Genomic DNA, 23307 nt, shown 5'->3' on the forward strand with positions numbered 1-23307 from the left:
CCACATTATTTTATACACATAGATTTTGTTGTGCTTCAAGTAGGCCATTTTGTATGGGTTTTTGTTTTTGTCCCTTCCCTTGTCCCTTCACCCTGCTTCAGTATCTGTGTATAACAGTCTGTTCTTAAATAATGTAAAAAAAAAAAAAAACTGTTAGAGGAGAACAGTGGAAATAAAAGTATGTGAAAAGTCTTTCTATACTGCTTGACTCTGAGATCTTTATTAATCTCCATTTGTGTGAACACATTGTTGACTGATTGTGTATGTGTAAAGGCATAGTTCACCTAAAATGAAAATTCTTGAATCTTTCGTTGTTATATCATTGGCTCAAATGAACCGTGAATCAAGCATTGAGTCTAAGTCAAATTACTGAAACATTCGAGATTTTTTTAATATTAATACCCCGTTTAAGTATTCCTGTAGTAAATTCTTCAAAACGCCAACGTCATGGGTTCAATACCCCAGGTGCACATATACTGTTACAAATGTTCATCTGTACAACAATACAGGTTACCTGGGATGTGACTTAATGAAAAATATCTGCAATGCTGATATGGGTACCCTCTAAACTACTGGTGGATGTCTTCTCTCCCTGTTTGAAGGTTTTGGAGCCTTGGGAGGAGTATGGTTTGCACTGCAGAAGTGCATTTCCGATTCCGCAAGCAGCCAGTAGATGTCAAGAGCCGAAAGGGTTCAAGAGGCAATCAAAGCCCAACAGAACTACAACACATTCTAGAAACTTCATCTGATCCTCTACATCTTTATCAGATACAAAAGTCAGGGTTTAGGTAGACTTACAGCATAGGGCACTTATTCCAACCACCTGCATGTGGTTTGTGACTCAATGCAGATGTGTCAACACCGCCAGTTCAGTGAGTGAATATCCTGTCGGCCCCTGCTCCAGTGAATGCCATCATATGAATATATTACTATGAAAAATGTGTGTACCCGGTTTTGTTTATTCATGGGATTCACTGTCAGATGTATCAGCCAGTGCTGCAGTTTTAGTTGTACTGCATAATATATCCACCAAGACATCACTTCCCCCTCTCCAGACGTGGTGCTGAAGGACAACCTACACATCTTCCATATGAAACGCTTTTATTGAATCCAAAGGCAGGGGTTACATGATGCTGTGAAGACTACAGCTAGACAAAAAAAAATAAAAATCCAAGCATTTTAAAACACAAAAGGCAATTGGCTGATTTGTCACATAGCTGGTATTTGCATGCTCAACACTATGTAAAGCATCAGAGGAGAAGTACGTAAGAACAGTAACAGAAAGACGTTTTACACCCCCAGGCCATCTGACTTTTGTTGGGTAAGGCTTCTCTTCATTCTGTGGGCTACCTGAGCACTTAACGTTAGGGAGTAAGCGCTTAGCGTTAGCAACAAAAGATGGTGTTTATACTTCAGGGTAGTTATCTTAATGACAGCTATGTACAAATGGACTGAAATGGAGAGAGAGAAAGATGGATTGCAAAGAGAAACACGCATATCAAGGATTTGACACGTGTTTTCCATTGCTGGGACAGAAGCAAGAAGGAGACTGAACAGGAGTTTTTTTGGTGTGTGTGTGTGTGTGTGTGTGTGCTGGTGGATCTCTCAGGAGATGTCACTTCAGTGTGCCTTGACTGTGCAGGCTCAAGTGGTGGTGATTTGACTGTCTGCTCCACTTGGGGGCAGCAGCATGACTTCAGGGCTTCTAGCAGTCGTCCAGGACTGCACAGATCTGCTCAAACACCTCATCCGGGGGCCTCTCTGCGTCAATCTGCACACACAAAGGGACGAGTATAGGAGGGAGATTACAGCAAGAGTTGCAAAACAGTTCCAGAGCTTTTTGGCAGATGTGTGGCAGGCTGCAAAAGCAACACTGGATGACTGATGCACAATTTAAAAAAAACATTTATGGAAATTTAATTGTAGCTGCACAAAATAGTAGGGCAATATAAATCTAAGCAGATCCTCTCTGGGCTCTGTAGTGTAAGGGCACTGTTGCACAGTATGGAGTTAGAGGCTTTAAATTCTTCTCATATCTCATATTGCCACTCTAGCTGATGGCAATGTGAATACTGACCTTACAGAACATATGAAAAAGGGAAGCATATGGTGGATTTGTCTCTATGGTGTCACATTGACTTTGGCAATCTGTTTTTGTTGTGCTGTGTGTGTATTTTCTTGTACTTTTGAAGCTGTATGAATTAACTGCTCTATATTTTCCATCAGCCGAAGCCTGCAACACAACCTTAAGATATTTAACCAAACTCTGTCATACCACACCAAAGGCTCTCCCACCTTGTGCAGAAGGCCTCTGTGTTTGTAGTGGGAGGCCACGGGTCGGCTGGTGCTGCAGAAGCTCTCCACCCTCCTCTGGACGTCCTGGTCTGCATTTCGGCCGTCCTGCGAGCGCAGCGCCGTCCTGGCCCTCTGCTGCAGCCGGCTGGTCAGGGTGTCGGCTGAACACTCCAGCAGGAGTACCAGGCTGGGCTGGCTCATCTGAGCGCAGAGAGGAGGAGGGAGGAGAGGAGAAGACAGGAGAGGAGAGGAGGAGAGGAGTGGGGAAGGGAGGAGAGGAGAGATGAGGAGTGGAGAGGGGAAGAGAGGAGAGATGAGGAGTGGAGAGGGAGGAAAGGAGAGATGAGAGGAGAGGAGGGATGGAAATCAGGAAGGGGGAAAGGACAAAAGTAGAGGAAAGGGAGGAGGGAGCAGGGGTGGGGAGCAAAGGTGAGAGTAGGGGAATGGAGGAGACAAAAGAAAAGGAGAGGGGTGTGGAGGAGGGAGGAAGACACTTACATTTTCTTTTGGAGCCATTTACAACTGTGTACCTATTTTATATTGATAACTTGCTGCCATTTTATAGACAGTGTTTTGCAATGAGCAGAACCCCCAATCACCCCCCAGCGTGGACATTAAGGGTGATGAAACCCAAAGGCTTGTGGTGCGCAGCAGGTGCCACAACCCCACCCACTGGCCCCCTGTTCTGCTTTAGCACTTGTCCACATGTCAATCTGCGGGCAATCTGTCAGGCAACTGAGATGTTCCTTCAGTGAGTGCCCACAGCCACTTACTGGCATGATAGTGGAGTGGGCTGATGTCACTCACAAGAAGAAAGAATGGGCGTTCACACAGGTAGGCCAGTAGTGAGAAATCATTTTTTGGCAGGTAGTGACAGGTACCATTTTCACATGTTTGCCTCTCAAGATGGAGTCCCATTGAAAGTGAGAGCTCACCAAAGCTATTTCTGTGAGGTGGTACCTCCTCCTGTACTGAAAGGAGAAAGGGGAATGATGAGGGGGAAGGCAGAGTGAATGCTCACGCTGATGTGTCACACTAATTAAAAGTGACATGGGCTTCATACTATGAGTTGTGGAGTGACTGAATGAGCACTGCATGACTGTTCTGGGATAATAGTGTTGTTGTTTCGACAGACATCTAGTGTAAAGCACTGCCAAAGAGATGTGTGCAGGATCCCACACCGAGACACTCACACACAGAACACACTCACAAGCCCTTCCCTGGCTCTCACCTTGGCTTCATACTCCTCTGCCTGCCGCAGGTCCCGTGGAAAACCGCTGATCAGAAAGTTTTTCCCGTGGCGTGTGGGGGCAGTCATGGACTCGCACAGCAGGTCCAACAGGTTGTCCTGTACACACACACACACACACACACACACACACACACACACACACACACACACACACACACACACACAAATACAAAAAGCAACATTAATACATGAATGGTCTCCAATCTGTCCCAAATTGAAACACCCATCTGTCACATCAAGGCAGGGTCCAAAAATTCATGTATGACATCACAAACATTATTCTTACAAACACCCCTGCCTGAAACACTCTGTGATAGAACCACTTCCATAGTTCCATTCACTGTCTTGACCACCTTCTTATTTTGACTTGAACAGACTGAAGCGTTAAGTAATAAACATACTTACACTGACACATAGAGAATATAAAGGAAAACACATACACACCAGGAATAATAAAATATATAGCTGACATTTCATATTTCACACAGTCACAGTCGCAACTCACTACATAGCCGTAAACAGGTCAAACATCAATTACACACACACGCATCGACACATATGTCTGGATTACATCTCTGCCTAGGAAAGCAGTTTGCTAACGATGTCTGTGTTGCTAAGCAACTGTACTGTAACATGCTACACTTGATGAGCACCAAATGTCTGTTTCCTCTGGCACGACCACAGCCACGCTGGCGAACAGAATCAGAACCAGAGAATCACAGTCAGGCCAGAGAACTTGGACGACAATGTGCTTTCAAAATCAACCCGCCATTCACGACAGCACCCATGCAGAGAATTGGGCTGTCTAAAAGCCTGCACAGGTGTGAAGACGTCTCGGAAAATGAAGAAGAATTGGAACAAATGTCATACTCATTTCTTCAGGTATTTGACGTTATGTGGGTCAGGGCTCTGAGTACGTCACAGACGTAGGCTGCCCTGATGAGAAGACCTGGCCGCCTCTAAGCGAGGCACTGTCAAGCTAAAAAGGCACCGGATGCCTAAAAGAGCCCGGGTGATGTAATGTTGACTTTCGAACGACTCTTGAGTGACAGTTGCTATGCCAACGCCAATACGTCACCCGAGCTCGTTATCGCTCATAACGCGATTTACTTCAGAGCATATTGCATTGAACTTTGCTACCTGAGACCGGTTTGCTTGTATTTGACCTACAATAAACCAACCAAAACAACCATGTACTTGATGTTTGACTTTGGTAGGAAAGTTGTTGATTCGCTAGTTTATATAAATCAAATGTATGTATCAAAGTAAGCACATTCCATCAGCTAGCTAGCTCGTGCTAGTGTAACGAGCTATCTTGTTAGCTTGAAGCTATTAATCTGTTGTTGTGCTTAAATTAAGAAACTCCTTAATGTGTTGTGATTTTAAGACATATCTGACGGCACCCACAATTACATTTGAACAAAACAGGGCATTGTTTGCACAACATTTTACTAAAGAACAACGGGGGATTGCTAGCTTTGATATGCTAGCGGACATTGCTAACTTACAGAATACCATCAGGCAGGTGTAGCTAAAACTTTTTAGTCGCTTAATATTGTGCCTAAACGGACACTATGTACCCCGACACTTTTTGGCTATCAGTCAGAGAGTCTCAAGAGTTGATCGAAAGCCATCAGCTACTTTTTAGTCGCTTAATATTGTCGCACAAAAGGAGGAATTGCTATTAGCAATATAGATGCTAGCGGCAAAACCTGTTGATGAGTGCTTACTTACGGTGCAAACCCATGCCACCGTTGTGAGCGACGCGATCTCTAAACCCAATGCATTTCAATGGGAGCCAATCCATTGTGACGTAAATTAGCGATCTGAGCGACGCGTCCGTTGAAAATTCGAACATGTTGAAACTTATGCAAATGAGGAGCGATATTTCCCGGCAGCAGCCAATGAGATTGTTTGGTGTCGTCTTTGACATTTGGACTGTATGCTATTTCCACACGCTACACCACGCCCACTCAAAGCGATGGAAGTCGCTCACAACGGTGGCATGGGTTTGCACCGTTACGGTGCAGATCCATACAAGCGATCTGGGCGACGCGATCTGGGCGACCCCATGCATTTCAACGGGAGCCAGCTCCATTGTGACGTAAACCAGCGATCTGAGCGACGCGCCTGATGAAAATTCGAACATGCTCAAACTTATGCAAATGAGGAGCGATACTTCACCAGCAGCGGCCAACATTTCAGAGAAAGAACACGCCCACTCAAAGCAATGGAATTTGATCGCGTCGCTCAGATCGCTTGTATGGATTTGCACCGTTACAAAAGACCGGCAACCGGCAGCTAATGCTAACGTTGGCATAGAAACTGTCACTCAAGAGTCAACATTACGTCACCCGGGCTCTTTTAGGCATCCGGTGCCTTCTTAGCTTGACAGCACCAGTGACGCAGCAGGACAACTATATGGATTTGGCACAGGAGAAGGCATGGCCTCTCAAGGCTGACTTAACTACACTCTGTGGGTCTAGCTTTAGGAATCTGTATGTATACATGTTCACTATATGAGACCTTGATATATGGTTTCAGCCATCAGCTCTGTTGCCGTGTTTTGACTAGAAGTAGAAACTTCCACAGTTTTTTGAGTAGAAACTTCCACATTTTATAGAACTCACAGAGAATACACTGCATAAAGGGTCTACATTTGACTTTCTATCAGGTGAAATGGTTCAGAATGCCGTGATATCGATTTTTTTTTTTGGGGGGGGGGGGGGGTTGTAAAGCATCACGCTAGCACTTCAAATGCCAAGGTTTCAAATGGGTGCCTTTCCTTTGTTGTGAGCCAGCAACCTTGCTTTTTAAAGGGGTGCAGGACATCATGCTTGTGTATGACAAGGTGTGTGACATGTTTTATAAACATATGTTCACTACATGAGTTCTGCGGGTGGTGTCTTAAGCGCGAGGTGTGCGCGTGCGGTGTGTGTGTGTTTGTGAGTGTGTGTGTGTGCGCGTGTGTGTGTGTGTGCGTGTGTATGTGTGTGTGTGTGTGTGTGTGTGTGTGTGTGTGTGTGTGTGTGTGTGTGTGTGTGTGTGTGTGTCTGAGGCCCAATTTACACACGTTTTTTTCCGACACCGCGCGTAGGGGCGGATTTAAACACCGCAGGAAGTTCCTCAGGACGCCCGTGAAAAAAATTAACAACTTTAGATAACCAAGCGCTCGGCCCTGGTTCTTGTAAAGTGCCTGAAGATAATGCCATCTTTAATGATGCAATACAATTGACTCCCTAACTGACAAATTCAAAGCAACATGTGTATGAATAAAATCGATATGCGTTATAGTATTTCTCAACCTACCTTGATTATTCATCAAATCCTGCCGTTACATTAAGCACATTGTACCATTACAGATTTGGCTTCCATGCAATGATAACAGAACACCAACCTATCTAACCTACTATTCTTCTAGTATGGCAAAAAAATGTTCTTTAAGTTCAAGTAATGACGAACATTCACAAAATTGAAGATCCATTTTTATGCTAATATATGCCTTACAGATGTCGGGTCGCGTTTATACGCACTTTGGGGATGTCGGGGACTCCCGCTGGGCTGTTGGCTGAAATTCGGCCGACATCTGTACACAGACAGTTACATTTGCGTTTAGACGCTGAAAAAAACTGTCGGTGTGCAGAAAACCTGTGTGTTAATTGGGCCTGAGAGTGCATGAGTTTGTGTGTGTGTGTGTGTGTGTGTGTGAGTGCCAGGGGCGGAGATGGACACGTCCCCCCCCTCGCATAACGTTGTCCCCCCCCCAACAAAATTGAAAAAAAAAAAAAATTGTTTTACATTGTCAGGTCACCAGAGTTGGGATGCGAACCCGGGTCGCTGGCGTGGTATTCTACACTAAACCCAGTGTGCTATTGATTCTACAATCTTGAAATTTAAACAAATAAAAGAATAAAACATTCGAGAATATGTCTACATTCATTGGGCCTCATTCTCGACAGCAGTTGGGAAGACTTTCCGAAGGATTTCAGAAGGAACTCCACTTCGGAAACATTTATGAAAACATTTGCATTCTCGTTATTTTTTTCTTCTGTGCTCTTCTCTACCGGAATCTTCTCAAATGGGATTCCACGGGCCATCTTGAGGTCATTTGAGGAATCGCGTTGAGGAATGACATTTGAAAAAACTCCGTATTACAGTAAAAGGGTTAACGGGCGAATTTGTGAGAACCCGTTGGTGATTGCGTTCACGTCAACTCTACAGACATCCTCGGATTAAAATAATTATGATAATAATAAATACGAGAATATTTGTATCATTAACAATTACGTCTCACATTTATAGTCATAATTATACGAGGTAGTGTTTATTGTTACACTAGGTCTATATGGCTCGTAGCTTGACTGTTCTCTCCCTTGTACGTCACTTTGGACAAAGGTCGCGTCTGCTAAGAGACTGATTGTGAATGACATGAACACTGCAAATGTAAGTGAAAAATTAAATAAACACTAAGCTCAATCTCTAAGAACTAAGGAATTAATTTATTGCAATTTATACTACTACTGGTGGCCAGTCTTCACCCCTATGGTGGCCATTTCGAACAACAGGACGGACTACAATTTATACTCGTACTTGGGACCGGTCTTCACACCTATGGTGCCTATTTTTCGATTAAAAAAGTGACTACTTAAATGTGTTTTACGGACTTCGGACGTTCAACGTTATACAATATCTCCATCTTATTAATGAACACCTGTTACGAGGTGGATTCGGGAGATTGCGACAGCACACGTTTCTAAAATTGCGTCTCCTAATAAGGAGCTGGCAGGGCGTGTATGTATGCAAATCCACTTTCACGAGAACGCGCATCAATCTAAGAAGCTAATCGGAAGGAACCCAGCTGAGAAGACTTCGGCTGCTTATGAACACATTTTCAAGCGTGCGGGAATGCAGCGGAAGCGTTTCTCTTACGTTGTTTTTGCGAAGTCGTGTAAGAAACATTTCTGAAGAATTACAGAAAAAGGTTGAGAATGAGGCCCATTGTTTCGATCAGGTCCGCTTCACCTGCTCTCTCTCACCTGCTCTCTCTCTCTCTCTGACAGCCGGTCAGTCATTTCCCTACTATCACTGGATAAAGGCATTTCCCATGAGGCTTTGCAACCATCCTACATTGATTTATGAACAAAAAAACGAATTAAATCGCTGGCCAATTTATATTTTTGGTCATGAAAGTTAGGTAAATCAAGGTAGGAGGCTAAGCAAAAATCAGTAGGCTGGATTAATGAAAGTGAGTTTACCTCACCATAAGTGAGATGTTTTGAGACAACAAGTGCTATATATATTGGTTGGACCACCTTGTTGCACACCACCAGATTTCTTGGAGATTATCACGGGAACTTGATCTAATTTTATTAGTTTTAACTCAATAGACGGCTCATGGACTCAACAGTCACTGCTGCGCAGGGCACTACAGAAGACGTTAATTTGCATGCAGCTGAATTCCTCCTTGAAGAGCCTTGGTATGCGTTTGAACTTTCATCATTATTTGTCTGTGAGTAGATGTTGGTTGTTAGGACATGTATTGCCGTTTAGAGAATTTAAAACTGACGTCGAATTTCTGTTTGTCACTGTTATTAGAGAATTCGGTATTTAGCAGATAAGTTATGCTAGCTCTCGTGACAGCAATTTTTTTCATGTCCCCCCCCCGGAATTACTCTCTGAGATGTTTCCATGTATTGTCCCCCCTGCAATGAAATGGGATCTCCGCCCCTGGTGAGTGCATGAGCGTGTGTGGGTGAATGTGTGTGTGTGTGTGTGTGTATGTGTGTGAGAGTGCATGAGCATGAGTATGTGTGAGTGAGTGTGAATGGGTGTGTGTGTGTGTGTGTGTGTGTGTGTGTGAGTGTGTGTGAGAGTGCATGAGTGTGAATGTGTGTGTGTGTGTGTGAGTGCATGAGTATCTATGTGTGTGTGTGTGTGTGTGTGTGTGTGTGTGTGAGGGTGCATGAGTATGTGTGTGTGTGTGTGTGTGTGTGTGTGTGTGTGTGTGTGTGTGTGTGAGTGCATGAGTATGTTTGTGTGTGGGCAAGGATGCAGTCTGACCTGTGGTAGTGCCTCTCCTCCCTGCAGGAGGTCTCGTAGGTATCGGCTCCTCTCGCTGTGTGACTGGAGCTCATTGCATAAGATCTCCCCGGGGGTCAGACGCCTCAGGCCATACCGTTCCTCCAGACGCTCGCACTGCAAAGCCTTCCCTGAGCCAGGACCACCTGGAAACACACACACACACACACAAACATACACACACACACACACACACACACACAGAAACCAGAGTTAACATCTCTGCAGATGCGGGTTGAAAGATGGAGAGATCCACATCATGCAGTTTATATAGGTGACGAGCAGAGAAAATAAAATAGGTGAATGAGGTGAGTCTGACTGAGTGAGAGCCCAACTACAGTGGGCCTTGCTCTGGGGCTGTGTGGCACAATCAGAGCAGATAGATATGTAAACTGGCGGTGTGCATTGAAAGCAGAAGGGATCTCCCCAAGGAATCTAGAATTCATTCCCACTACTCTCTTTATCTCTCTTTCTCTCTCTCTCTCTCTCTCTCTCTCTCTTTTTCTCTGGATTGTGATGGTGAATTAACTCAGTGCCCAGCATGGTTTGTCAAAATATAGCAGATTCTGTGTTGCATTTTTCACAAGCATAGCCATTTGAGCATACAGCCTCTTGCATCTTTGAAGTGTTCCTTCAAGTTGTCTCTGACTGCACCTTTACACAGTCGCTTGTGCACCACAGGTTTGTAATGCGAGGGCTGTTACTCCACCCGGTGGGATGACTAGCTGGAAAGCGGTGTGTATAATTTAGATATAGGACTGGTGATAAAGGTGATCGCTTCGAAACAGACAGGCAATCACGACACAAGTATTGGACAAATACAGACTCATCTCCATATTCTTCTGGAGAGCGGGATTCCAGGAGGCAGTTGAAACACCCTGCAATATGAGACTCCTGAATTAATTTGTGCTCCCTGCCAGTCAAGCAGTGGCACCGCGTCGCGGTCACGGTTACCTATCTGCTGAGAGCCAGAACTGATCCCTCTGCATTACCGTCACCTATTTCCCTGATGGCTGGAAATGAAAAAAAGCAGGCAGAGGAGGATACTACTGCCTGCGGCTCTGCCTGTTACCTGAACATTGCCCATGAACTCATCAGCAGCAGCACACACAGCCCTCCTTCATACCTTTCTATTCAGACAGCCCAGATAAGGCCCTGAACCAGCCCGACTCCCTTCCCCCTCTCTCAGTAACCGGCCTTCAGTACCTGCACCGTGATCAGTGGAGGGCACTTTCATTATAAAACCCAGCAGCTCAGAAAAAGCCAGCTAATTGATTCCACTCTTTCTCCTTCTTCTCTTTCAGCACACCTCTGCCTTTCACCCTCCCCAACCTCTCCTCTCCCTTTGTTTTTTGAAAGAGATGTGCCTTGTTTTTTTTTAGTTCGGCTGACTGTGTGCCACAGCAGGAGTGTGTCTTTTGAAGGGAAAAGCGGGGAGGGGAAAGCTTGTATGCACTCTGTTTGGCGTGCTCTTCGCCGGGCCTATTAGAGTGTGCTGGCACAGAAGCGCTGGGACTGCGGGATGTAGCGTTCAGCTGGGAGCTAATTTGATGGCCTCTGATGGTGTCTGCTTCTTTTCTTTCTCTCTGCCAATGTCCTTTGAATGTTACCTTGCCTCTCACTGCCTAGCACTATCTTTCTCTCAGTCTGTTGTTCTCCTTCTCTCTACCCACCTCTCTCTCTCTCTCTCTCTCTGTTTGTCTGAATGCCTGTGTCAGGAGACTGACAAAGGTAGATTTATTCACAAGGTAATCAATGAGAAGATAACATGCCATCACACGGCAAAGGATAACATGACAGCCTCACACACACACACACACACACACACACACACACACACACACACACACACACACACACACACACACACACACACACACACACACACGCACACACGCACACACACACACACACAGCACTCTACGCAGCAGCTGTCCAGGGCGAGCAGCTTCTAATGAAGTGGCATGATAACAATGAGGCAGGTGAGACACTTTAATTGCTTTACCCTGAAAACATACCGATCACAAAGATGACCTTTGGTTTCTTAAATTCCAAAGGAAGGCCGACTGCAGAGAGAACTAAAAAAGAAAACCAGAGAGAGAGAGAGAGAGACAACCAAAAACATTGTGTTATGCATGCAGGAATGTCAACATGGTCAGGTAATAAGAACTAGCTGACAACTGCCTGTCAAGTAGATGCTTTCATTACTTGTCTTTTGGTTCCTGCATATTGTTTCTATATTGTGAGTTGCCCATTCATATTCAGCTCTCCACACCCTGTTTAAAATGCCTCACAGCACCTAGAACGGGCCGACCCACAAGATCTGTCTGGAAATAACATTTCCACAATGACCTGAATTAGAAGCACATGCCTTCTATTGACAGTCATCTTTCTTTATCCCTCAGTAGTGACTTCAGAACAACCCCAGACCTCTGAGAATGACTGGCAGTGCATATGTGCTTGAAAGCACAAAGACTGTTCATTTAAGAGAAAGCTTGTGTCAGGTAATTCAGGGGCTTTGCGTTCGGACAGTGTTAGCGCATTACAGAGGAAATTGCCGTAAAGTTACAGTTACTTATTTTTACAGCTGACGCACCAAAACATCTCTTTTCACATGAATGACAAAGAATGGTGCAGAATAACACAGCATAATGTGTGCTAAGTACTCACTCTCTGTGGAACAACCCGCACATGCCACCTCCTCCTCCTCATCTGCCTGTCGGCGGAACAGAGAGACAGAGAGAGAAAGGGAATAAAAGAGACAGAGGTGTTAAGAGAAGAGTAAACATGAGCGAAAGAAACGATTCAATTTTACAATAATGCCCCCTGAGAGAACGTGCCGCCGGTGGCGCAGCATCCATCTCCACTCGCCAGGAAAGGGGGCACACAACTGCAGCTCCACCACTAACACAGGCACTTCTCCGGACAGCAAATAAACTCAACTCCACTCTTATCACACTGCCCTGGCAGAAACACTACAGACATTTAGGGCATACTGGCGAATAATAAACTGGCTAAAAGGTCATATGTTATTTTTGTAATGTAAGCAAATCTTTAAATGCCACATTAGTGACTGCGGTAGAACTGTAGTGTACTCCCTTGGAACACAGATTAAAGTGACAGTGACACCGGCTCTGTGTATCACTCTGGAGTTTGTTTAGGAACGGATTTTGGCTTTGCGGTATGGACGGCCTTGTGCAGCACACCACATGCTGGTGGTGTTCAGCAGGCAGTGGGGAGGAGATTGCAGGAGGAGAGGGGGGCTGTGTGGCTGTCTGGAGGATGGCACTAGTGGTGGCACAGCATCAGCGTCGTGAGGAGGAGTAGGAGTCCAGAAGGGTGGCATCAGCGATGAGCTTGTTTGTCATGTGGGCACGCCAGCCGGATCAATGAGTCACCAGCATAAGGAAGGGGGGCTCAGGGGGCCTCAAAGACTCCTTCTCACTCTCAGAGACATGCACGCAAACACACACACACACACACACACACACACACACACACACACACACACACACACAGACACACATGCATGAACAATCGCAACCACACACAAACGCACCCAACCACACCCCCAAACACTCACAGACACACACACACACTCACACACATGGAACCACACGTATACATACTGTAGATGCAAACATAATGCATGCATATGCACACATCCATCTGGCTTCTTAGACACCACTAATAACCTTCTCAGAAGGTTAATCACAGACAACCAGCATGAGTCAACTGCTCGAGTACACAATGTCATCCGGTCATTAAGAGAAGAGGATAAAGCCAAAGGTGTCTCCACATTCAGAGCTCTGTTTATCACGGTGCTTCATTAATTGGGGGAAAAACAAGGTGAACAAGAAAAATCGAATAAAAAACATCCGCTCAATTCAAGTCTCCCCTTCCTCCTTCCTCTTATCTCCTGCGATTTCCTCTCTCCCCCTCTTCCTTCCTGTGCTCGCACTTGTAAACACGACTGCCCATTCATTTAGTGATGCAGCGTGACCAATCACGGGGCAGACGTGCCAGCACACTGTGTACTCAACTACTGAACTTATGAACTAAAGCTATGCTGTGGCGTGTGGGAGCATTGCACTGACGCACCCATTGTTTGCACTTAGGATCTTGCTTGTGGTATTAAATGAGCAAAATCATTAAGCCATGTTATTAAATTAGCATTAGTACATGCACGGTGGTGGACTTTACTCGTTGACAATTGCCTGTCAATGAAATGCAGGCCCGCTGTCTGTCTCAACTTCACAACGCCTGGGTGTAAAAGATTTACACAACCACCTCCATTTACAAGGGCCTTTAGTCAGAGCTTCTGCGTGGATTACATCTTAGAGTAATGGTAAAGTGTTTAGCAGATGCTTCCATCCAAAGTGACGCACAGACAACCTGCAGCAATCTGGAATCAAATCCAGGTCAACCTCTTGCACCACCACTCCCCCCAAAAACTCTACTCAAGGCTACAATTATCCTTCAGACATTAACTACTTAACCTTTGTGTAAGCCTAATACTTATCATACACATTTCCGGAACGTTCTGTATTTGCAGTGGGAAAAACAGACGACCGTTATCGCACAAGTAGATCAAATCTGTGGAATAAATGTAGCTGTGGGTAGTGTTTTTGTGAGGTGGTACAATATATGTATGTATGAGGGTTTAAAAGGGGTTCATTTGGAAAACATATGGGCATGGGTGGTCAGGCATGCTGTGGGGGGGGGGGGCTGCCACCTGACTGTGCTGTAAGACGGGGGTTGGATGTGCCCCCAGGGGCCCATGGGTGGCCACAGATGACGGGGTCACTGCGTGGGCGACGGGTGCTGGTAGAAAGGCTGTTTGCTGAGTGTGTGTGTGTGTGTGTGTGTGTGTGTGTGTGTGTGTGTGTGTGCGTATTTGTGTGTGCGTATTTGTGTGTGTAGGTGTTTGTTTCCACAGATTGTTGAAGTGTGTGGTTCAAGGAGTATGTGTGTGCATGTGTTTCTGTCTGTGTGTCTGTGTGTCTGTGTGAGTGTGTGTGTGTGTGTGTGTGTGTGTGTGTGTGTGTGTGTGTGTGTGTGTGTGTGTGTGTGGTGGTGACACTTTATTTCTCTCATCTTTATTGTAGCTTTCCAGTGTTTTCTTCCACTCTGCTGGTCATCCGCAGTGTGTGTGCTTCACATTCTGCACAGTACACACATGCGTGCATGCACACACACACACACACACACACACACACACACACACACACACACACACACACACACACACACACACAGTGACCATACAAAAACCACACAGTACACACATGCATGCGTGCACACAGACAGACACACACACACACCGACAGTCACCATACACAATCAGCACAGTACACACATGCGCGCCTGCACACACACATACAGACAGACACCGTACACAATCAGGACAGTACACACATGCACACAGACACACATGCACGCGTGCACACACATACACACACACACACACACACACACACACACACACACACACAAACACACACACACACATATACAGGCACGCTGTTTCAGACACACACAAACACACACCCTGCACAGGGGGACACAGCTGTGTGATGCTTGTGCTATTTGACCTTCAATGACAGAAGAGATTCAGGGATGCAGCTGCAGTTTCAAAGAGCAGGCATAAGCTCCCTCCACTTATACAATGCCCACATCCATTTAAAAACAAACGAGGCTCTGACACAAACGAGATTTACATCTACAATTTAAGAGACGGGTGAGCGTCACTGTGCCAAAATTAGTTGTGAGGTTATTAAAGCTGTGGGCGATGGCAGTTAGCACCACAGCTTTTGCGGGCAGAACATTGGTTCATTAGTTCTGAAGGGTGTGCCATCACTGAACAAAGTCTGGGGACAAAGCCTGAGAATCACACCAGCCAAGACAGTTCCATGTGCACCGGAGACATGATCGCTGAAAAATATGCATGGATAACTAAGCATGTACCAGAATAACCAAGTGATCCATCTGTCTATAATCTATAGAATATATACGATCAACTCAGCATGCCACTGTCTTCCTGATCATTCTACATGGTCTAGCTAGCAGATAACCAGGATGTCTCCTACGTAACTACATAACCAAACAACCTACCACATAAGAAGCAAACTGGATAGTCCAGTGGACTGCAGACCGTCAGAGGGCTGAAGTCACAGGTTACCAGTTTACCTTCAAATCACAGCATGTGGATGCCTTCATGGGCCGCACTCACTGATCTCAGATTCTTTTTGAGATCAGTGGCCGCACTGTGCTCCTCTTGCCTGTTATTTAAGTTAAAAAGTAATCTTGAATGGACAAGCCTGGAATTCAGTTCTGGTGAATGCTGAACTAAAAGTCTGTCAAGTCTCAAACCTGTCTAGAAAAGCCGACTTTTTTTTTGTATCCGCTGCCAGGCCTTATCACCAAATCCCCATCTGGAATAGCTTTGGGGTAATCTTTAGCATATTGATGAGGGTTGACAAACAACACACAAACAGACCAGGGATGTGACAGGATTTCCTAAAGTCTAGGTTAGTGAATGGCAGGGTTATTCCTTCTGTGAAGGAAGGAAAAAGCTCTATAGGTGTAAATGGGTCATTTGGAGCCTAAGACGCAGGCTCCGCACACATCAGATCTGCCAGTGACAGGTCTTTGGCAGAGGCATTTAAGTGTGTCAGAGCAGGTCTAGAAGAGACGTCAGAGAGGGGCAGCCACACCAGGGCTGACAGCGGGCATTGCCAGGTGGCTGTCTATCCTGTCTCTTTTTTTACATCTCACAGAAATAATTGAGGAATAATTATGAGGATTGTGGGCTGTAATTGGACACTGAATGCACACTGTACAGCTAGGCAACAGTACTCAAGAGGAGGCAGCTTGATATTGACTTGTGGACAAGAACCTATGATGTTCTTCCCAGTCAATGGGTGAAATTGCCAATGTTAAATTGTATGCTGTTGCAAAGTACTAGAGAACAGAGTACTGGACATCAGTGGTCAGCTTATAAATCCCACAGCACTTTGTCTTCCTGCACCGGTGAACAACAGCTCAGGTGAGCCTAATAAAGGTGACAAAGCATGGTTGGATTGGCAAGGCATATTTAAGCAATAGAAGGCCACACACATAGGTGGTCTTGTCCATGAAGAGTTGAGTGAGTGAGTGAGTGAGTTTGTGAGTAAGTGGTGCCACTGTGTTTGGGTACAACCAAGGACATTGAGGTGCCTGTATGGAACTGTACCCATGGTGATGGGTGGATGCTGGCTGTGCAGCATGCCAAACATATATAAATAAATTAGATCATATAAATAAAGGTCATTCACCTCCAAGACTACCTAGTCAAGAGTAACGCATGGACACACTGTTAGACTTATCAATGCATTGAGGGCACTGACCTTCGAATTCATAAATAATATATTCATGATTCATACCAGATATCTAACCTGTAATGCCAAATTATGAATGTCCATGAGTACAGAAAGGAGGCTGTGGAAAGGTCTCAGGTGGTGTGCAGGCATCCTACAGGGATGTCAGGAGAGTGCTTGGAGAGATAGCAGGAGAAACAGGGCTGCTGTTTTCTGTCAGCGGGTCCAGCTTGACCTCGCAGTGCCTCAGCCAAGTGGGAGATAGACGCCTGCTAATGTCCTGCATCTGACGTTGTAAGCTGCTTGTAGCTCTCGCTGTCTCGCATTACGCTGCCCGTCAAATTATTTGAGCTTCGCACTCAGTTGCTCTCTCTGACTCATCTTGGCTTTTGGAAACTTTGATTCATTGCGTATCCTTTTTTTTTTTTTTTAATGGGAGCAATCTGAATACTCACATTAATGCAATTCCAGTCGTTTTGTAAAAGAGAGAGAGAGAGGCAAAGAGCGGTTCAAAGTAATTGTAATAGAAGCTTAACTGGCAAATGGAAATTACCATAATACCTCAGGGGAGATATAATTAAGCTTTGCTATATTTCATCAGTAGTTACATATTTTTTATTAAATTACATGTTCTTAAGCAGACCGACACGATACAAGCAGCACACAGGCAGTGGGGAAAGAAGAGGGGAGTTATATTGCTACGTATACATAGCGTAGCATGTCTATATCAGAAAATGAATGCTGTACCTACCTGTTCATCAAATTTGGAGGGATCGTCTGCCTCTGTTAAGCTTGTAGTGTCTGACAGCAAACTAAGGTCAAGCTCACTAGGGCCTGCAAAGAAAGACATACAGTACAAAGAGAGAGAGAGAGAGAGAGAGAACAATGTACAACAACTGCCAACAGAGTGGAAGTGAGACTGCTGTAATTAATTTTAGAAGCCCAAGGCTACTTTTCCCTTATCACTCTTCCCAATAACACTCATACATAAGAGAGGGACTACTGTTTGAACACGGTTCTGACAAAAGGCCTCAGGAATTATTTTGTTAGTACTCCACTACAAGAAGCAGCAATCAATACATTATCCTTGCCTCGAGCTAGTCTTTAGTGGACCTGACGGAGATCCATTGAGAATCATAGTTCATTATTTATTAGGAACATGATTGGTCTTCTAGACAAAGAATACATGAAATACGCATACAGACAGCTTGAGTTATCAGATGACCTAGGTTTAAGAGAGAGATTATTTTTACATTTTCCATTCTCTTTTTTTGAGAATTGAGAAGAATTCTCACATCGTGGATGATTCTTCATTCAGACATTAGGTCCATTTGAATAGACAATCTTGACAACTACAACAAACTGTCTCGTATGTGTGTTTATTGTTACCATACCTACCATTTAATTTAATTTCCCATTGCCTGAATTTTATGACAGCAACTGCAGAGATTCATTTTTGCTCTGTGGTGAGAGAGTCGGGTCTAGACTTTGAGCTTTACTTTTCCACTGATGCAAATCCTGTTTTGGGTATGCAATAGAATGTGCATATATTGTAAAAGGCCCAGCACACCTTGAGACTGATAAGAAAAAGACTTGCAGGAGGTAGAGGTTTTGCATTGACTATTCATTATCGGCTGTGCTACGAATGCTAGGCACCCCAAAAATAAGTATTCCTTGGCATGCTGATTCTAGCATAACGCTCTTAGCAAGGCAAAGCAACACAAATCTGATTCAGCACTCTGCTATAAAAACAGCGACAGCTGAAGATAAGCCCTGACATGTGTGCCCGGGCGAAGATGACGACACGTCAGAGAACAACCTTGACTGGCAATGCCAGAGGAGTCCACTGCCCTGTCATGGCAGAATGAACATCATGAGCTCTGCAGACTGTTACCCCCCCCCCCCCCCCACACACACACACACACACACACAGCACGCACACACACACACACACACACACACACACACTCACACTCACACTCACACACTCGCACTCGCACTCGCACACGCACACGCACACGCACACGCACACGCACACACACACGTCCAAACCCCAGTACTGTCCTTCATTTATCTGCCATTAGGGACGGCTTCTTTGGTAATCCCAACCAAAAACTATCCAGCGGAGGGGGTCAAGTGAGCAATTTAGCGGAGTGGAAGTGGTGCCCAAACCACTAAGAGACCTGCTGTGCTTTTATCCTCTTCCTTTTCTCTCTCTCTCTAGCGCTCTCTCTCTCTCTCTCTCTCTCTCTAGCAGGCTGATAAGATCCAAGCCATTGCTTCCTTGGGGAGAATGCAAACTGTTTGGTGGGAATATTATAGGAATGGAGGTTATCAGTCACATTTAAAACCAGTGATGTCACACCTGGGCCTCAGACAGAAAGACTCTCACCACACTTTTACAAGTATCCCCATTACAACTCAAAGAGAGAGGTACCTATAAAATAGGGGATGATGTTGAATCCCCAGAAAGGACTGTATAGCTGGTTACTGAATGTTGAGTGACAATCGCCACAGGCTGTCCGGTAAGAACAATACAGATGTCAAAGTTCCAAAGTAGACTGATGTTTATTGAACACACACACTCAAGCCTTGACTGGCAGGATGGACATGAAAGAGAGACTGATGAACCATGATTGAACCGTGAATATGATTGTCATTGTAAGTGACTCATATCCACCCTTGAATCCGTGGTTTCTATGAAATAATGCAAATATATACAAACATTAGCACTCAAATACAATAAATGAATCATTATGTACAACAAGAGTGAACATGAAATGGTGACAGTATCCTGAATGAGAAGCGGTCCGACAGTGAGTGCTCAATACAACAAATAATAACAGGTATTTATCTACACTAATATGTACAAACTTAATAGTTAAACACACATGTAATAACAGAACACTCACTGTCTTAAAGACGCACGGCAATGAAGAAAGTCTCTGAACTTAGTCCCCCAAATCCTTTGTGCTCCTCTCTCCAGCTTCTGCTCCCACAAAATGGCCAGAGAGGGGGTCGGGCTTATATAGGGGCGAGAGGGGCTGAGATGCATGTCCAGGCATGCCTCAGGGGGAGACTTGAAACAGTCCACAGAGGAATGTAGGTTTCATGAAACAGTCTCTGTGGTGGCCAATAGACAGTGGCACTCCACTGTTAACGACCCCCCACAGAACCTAGGGATCAGCTGATAGGCTGACCTCTGCCTGGACCCCAGGCTCTGTGAGTGGCCCAAAACAGCAGGGTGCCTCAGCTGATGGCTCTGGGGGAGAGAGCCGTTTTTACAGTACCCGTTGGCAAATGGATCTCAGCCCCACCCCCATTCCCCCCACGCACACCGCCACCCCCGACCCGAGTCATTGTAAAGGGATGAGGGCTGTGAAAGAGGTTTACTCTTTCATTTCCTGAGAGATCAGAGTTGGCACGCGTCCCCCGCAATACTCCGGCGAGACACAGAGAGGCCGGGCAAAGCCCTCAAATCCTGCCTGATGCTGAGTTTCCTCTGCAATTTCAGTGCCTTTTTATCTCAGGCAGTTAGGATGTGGGTGGATGTTTGTTCATCTTTGTTTATCTCTCTTTAACGGGGAGAACCTAGCCTGTCCAATCTCCCCTGATGCAACACTGATGGAAGGGATAGCGCGGAGAGATAAAGATGATCCTGGAAGCTGAAAAGTGCTAAAGAGCCCCTGACTTCCAGAGCATTTCTGCATCTGCATCTGCATCTGCTGCTGAGGTCTGCTAGACATATACCACAATTTTAGGTCAAAAATTGGGTCAAAGTTGCCCAAAGGTAACCAAGGTGGTGTGACTGCCCAAGGGACCATGTAAGCTGGCATTGCCACTGAATTTACACACACAGATAGTCCAATAGGTAAAGATCCAGTATTTAGCAGATGCTTTTATCTAAATGTTAATCACTTCACCACCACCACCTAAGGTACAGCACAGTAGGTAAGTGCATCTGGTACAGTATGGTTTCAGCACAGTAGGTACAGCATGCTAGTGCTTATGCTTGTGCTTATGCTTGTGATCATCAGAGGAGCATGCATATCACCCATCAGTGAAGTGCTTTAGTAGGGGACATTTCATCGCTTGAATAGTTATTTTTCATGGCCTTGCTGGACATTCCTGTGGCATTACCGTTTGAAGATTTGAAAACCACAGACAGTGCACCATCCCAGCATGAGCGGATTGTTCCTTGGATTGTTTCTTGCATGGTAAAGAGTGAACAGAGATAATATCTGTGGTCTCTTAGGTCACATGCCTGAGGCAGAGGAGGTGAGACCAGAGATGTAACCTTCTAACTGAGACTGCCTTCACTCTCATCACCCTGGCCTTGGGCAGTGAGGAGTGTGTGTGTGTGTGTGTGTGTGTGTGTCTGTTTGTGTGTGTGTGTGTGTGTGTGTGTGTGTGTGTGTGTGTGTGTGTGTGTGTGTGTGTGTGTGTGTGTGTGTGTGTGTGTGTGTGTGTGTGTGTGTGTGTGTGTGTGGGGAGAAGCAGGTCTTTATGAGTATGTATGTGCGTCTGACAGGGAGAAAGAGGCAGAAAGATTGGGAAGGAGGAAGCTTTTTTGGAGCAGAGGGTGTATGAGTGTATGTGTTCATGTTTTTCTGACAAAGAGACAGAGAGACTAGGAGAGAGAGACTCCCTCCTTGTGTTTAAGTGTGTGTGTGTGTGTGTGGGGTGGGGTGGTTATGGGTTCCTTCCCCTCCCTCCCCATCTCTGTCCCCTCCGGGTCCTGCCCTGTCAGCTCCACTCCGATCTTAAGCTTTGCTTAGCTTATCAGGCGCAGCCCAGTGTCTGGCTGCGAGCTACCCTGCCTCTGGTGGCCTAGGGTCATTAATAAAACCATCTGTCTGAGCCAGTGCAATCTCCCTGCCAGCACTCGCCCCCAACAACAGCTAGTGCGGGGTGGTCCTCACAAGCACACTCCCTGAAGTGTGTGTGTGTGTGTGTTTGCGGGCATGCATGTATCATTATACTGTATAATTAATGCAGTGTGTATGGGTATGTGCATCATTGCATAATTACATCTGCCCCTTTCAAGATTGGTCACTGCTTCCCCTACCTGTTAAAACCCTTAGAAAATGAGTCCATACTAACAGCAAAGACACTGCGATGTTGGCAGGCAAACTGAGACTTGTGTGTGTGGTGCGGCTGTGTGCTGTCAGAGTATAAAGATGAAAATGGTCAGGACAGACCGTTCTCTTCTTTCCAGTAGCATCAGCAATGGCCACAACATGTGGCTGCCTCATCATCAGTCATGCAGGAGAACAAAAGAACTTGTGACACCACGGCAGAATACCTCTTTGTTTGCCAAAATGGCAACATTCTTAATTGCTGAACTCTTCCCTAACCAGATTTAATTATAGATCTGATTTAACACTCTTCCGTCTTTAAAGGATTTTTAAAAACGAGAATTAACGTATAGGTATCCATGCGCAAAACCCATACTTTAAATATGAATCAAACAATAACATTACACTGTAGACAGTCAGGCCTTAAATTTAATGCACGATTACTATTCGGACCCAACATTACAATATGTAATGCATTAAAGCAATCCTCTTTGCCTACGTCTGTAATAGAATAATATCACTTTGAGATACTGCTGAAATAATTATGTAAATGTCCACAAACCAGCGAGCTAGATGAGAAAATGAGTCTGCTAGAGTTTGACCTTCACATCAGTCAACTATTGTCCACTGTCAGTCTCCAACTCTATCCATTCCCTATTGATCTCAGACTACTCTCAGTATGGCCTCCGCTACAAACATCCTCTCCTGTTGCACCGCTCGCACACGAACACACTGGAGGGGATGAGCTGAGAATAAATACATTCTGAAAAGAATGTATCCACAAAAATGAATAAATAATAAATATGAATAAATCGGAAAGAAAAAATGCTATTCTTCTTCTTTTCCATTTCTCCCCTCATAAATCAGCTCCACTCTCTAGGGCAGGCCAGTTGATTCAACCCTGCATGCATCTCTCACCACCCCACCTCCTCCAACACAGCTTCAGGAAGATGCCTTTACACAGAGCCTCGGCCATGCCTGTCAGCTCATCTGCCCAGCTCTCTCGTCTGCCTTGTCCTGGCCCTGTCCTAGCCAAGGACATCGACTGGATAAGGCAGATTAATGCTCCACATCAGAATGTAGCTGGTGGTCACGTCTTCAGACTCCTTGAACCCCATACTCATGTAAAGAAAACCAGACAATGCAAAACAACCACTCAGACTTGTTGGCTGCATGTTGACAGCCAATGGCAAAACTGTGCATGGTATCCTAAAAGCACAGCTTCACACGTTCCTCCCTCATCTAA

The 23307-nt window shown here is 45.3% G+C and overlaps 1 protein-coding gene across 1 annotated transcript in view; it reads right to left on the reverse strand.

The window, feature by feature from the left end:
• Nucleotides 1-1125: 1125 nt before the first annotated feature.
• ak5 (adenylate kinase 5) overlaps nucleotides 1126-23307 on the reverse strand; it is a 61553-nt gene continuing 39371 nt past the window's right edge. Inside the window, exons 8-14 of the mRNA XM_080837152.1 lie at nucleotides 17735-17817; nucleotides 12296-12341; nucleotides 11644-11703; nucleotides 9608-9771; nucleotides 3527-3643; nucleotides 2296-2496; nucleotides 1126-1771 (exon numbers count right to left, since the gene is read on the reverse strand). Of these exons, the coding sequence (XP_080693278.1) occupies nucleotides 1706-1771; nucleotides 2296-2496; nucleotides 3527-3643; nucleotides 9608-9771; nucleotides 11644-11703; nucleotides 12296-12341; nucleotides 17735-17817 (737 nt within the window). The 3' untranslated portion in view covers nucleotides 1126-1705. The remainder of the gene's footprint in view (nucleotides 1772-2295; nucleotides 2497-3526; nucleotides 3644-9607; nucleotides 9772-11643; nucleotides 11704-12295; nucleotides 12342-17734; nucleotides 17818-23307) is intronic.

The sequence above is a fragment of the Sprattus sprattus genome, assembly GCF_963457725.1.
Source record: "Sprattus sprattus genome assembly, chromosome: 4".
NCBI classification, from domain to species: Eukaryota; Metazoa; Chordata; class Actinopteri; order Clupeiformes; family Clupeidae; genus Sprattus; species Sprattus sprattus.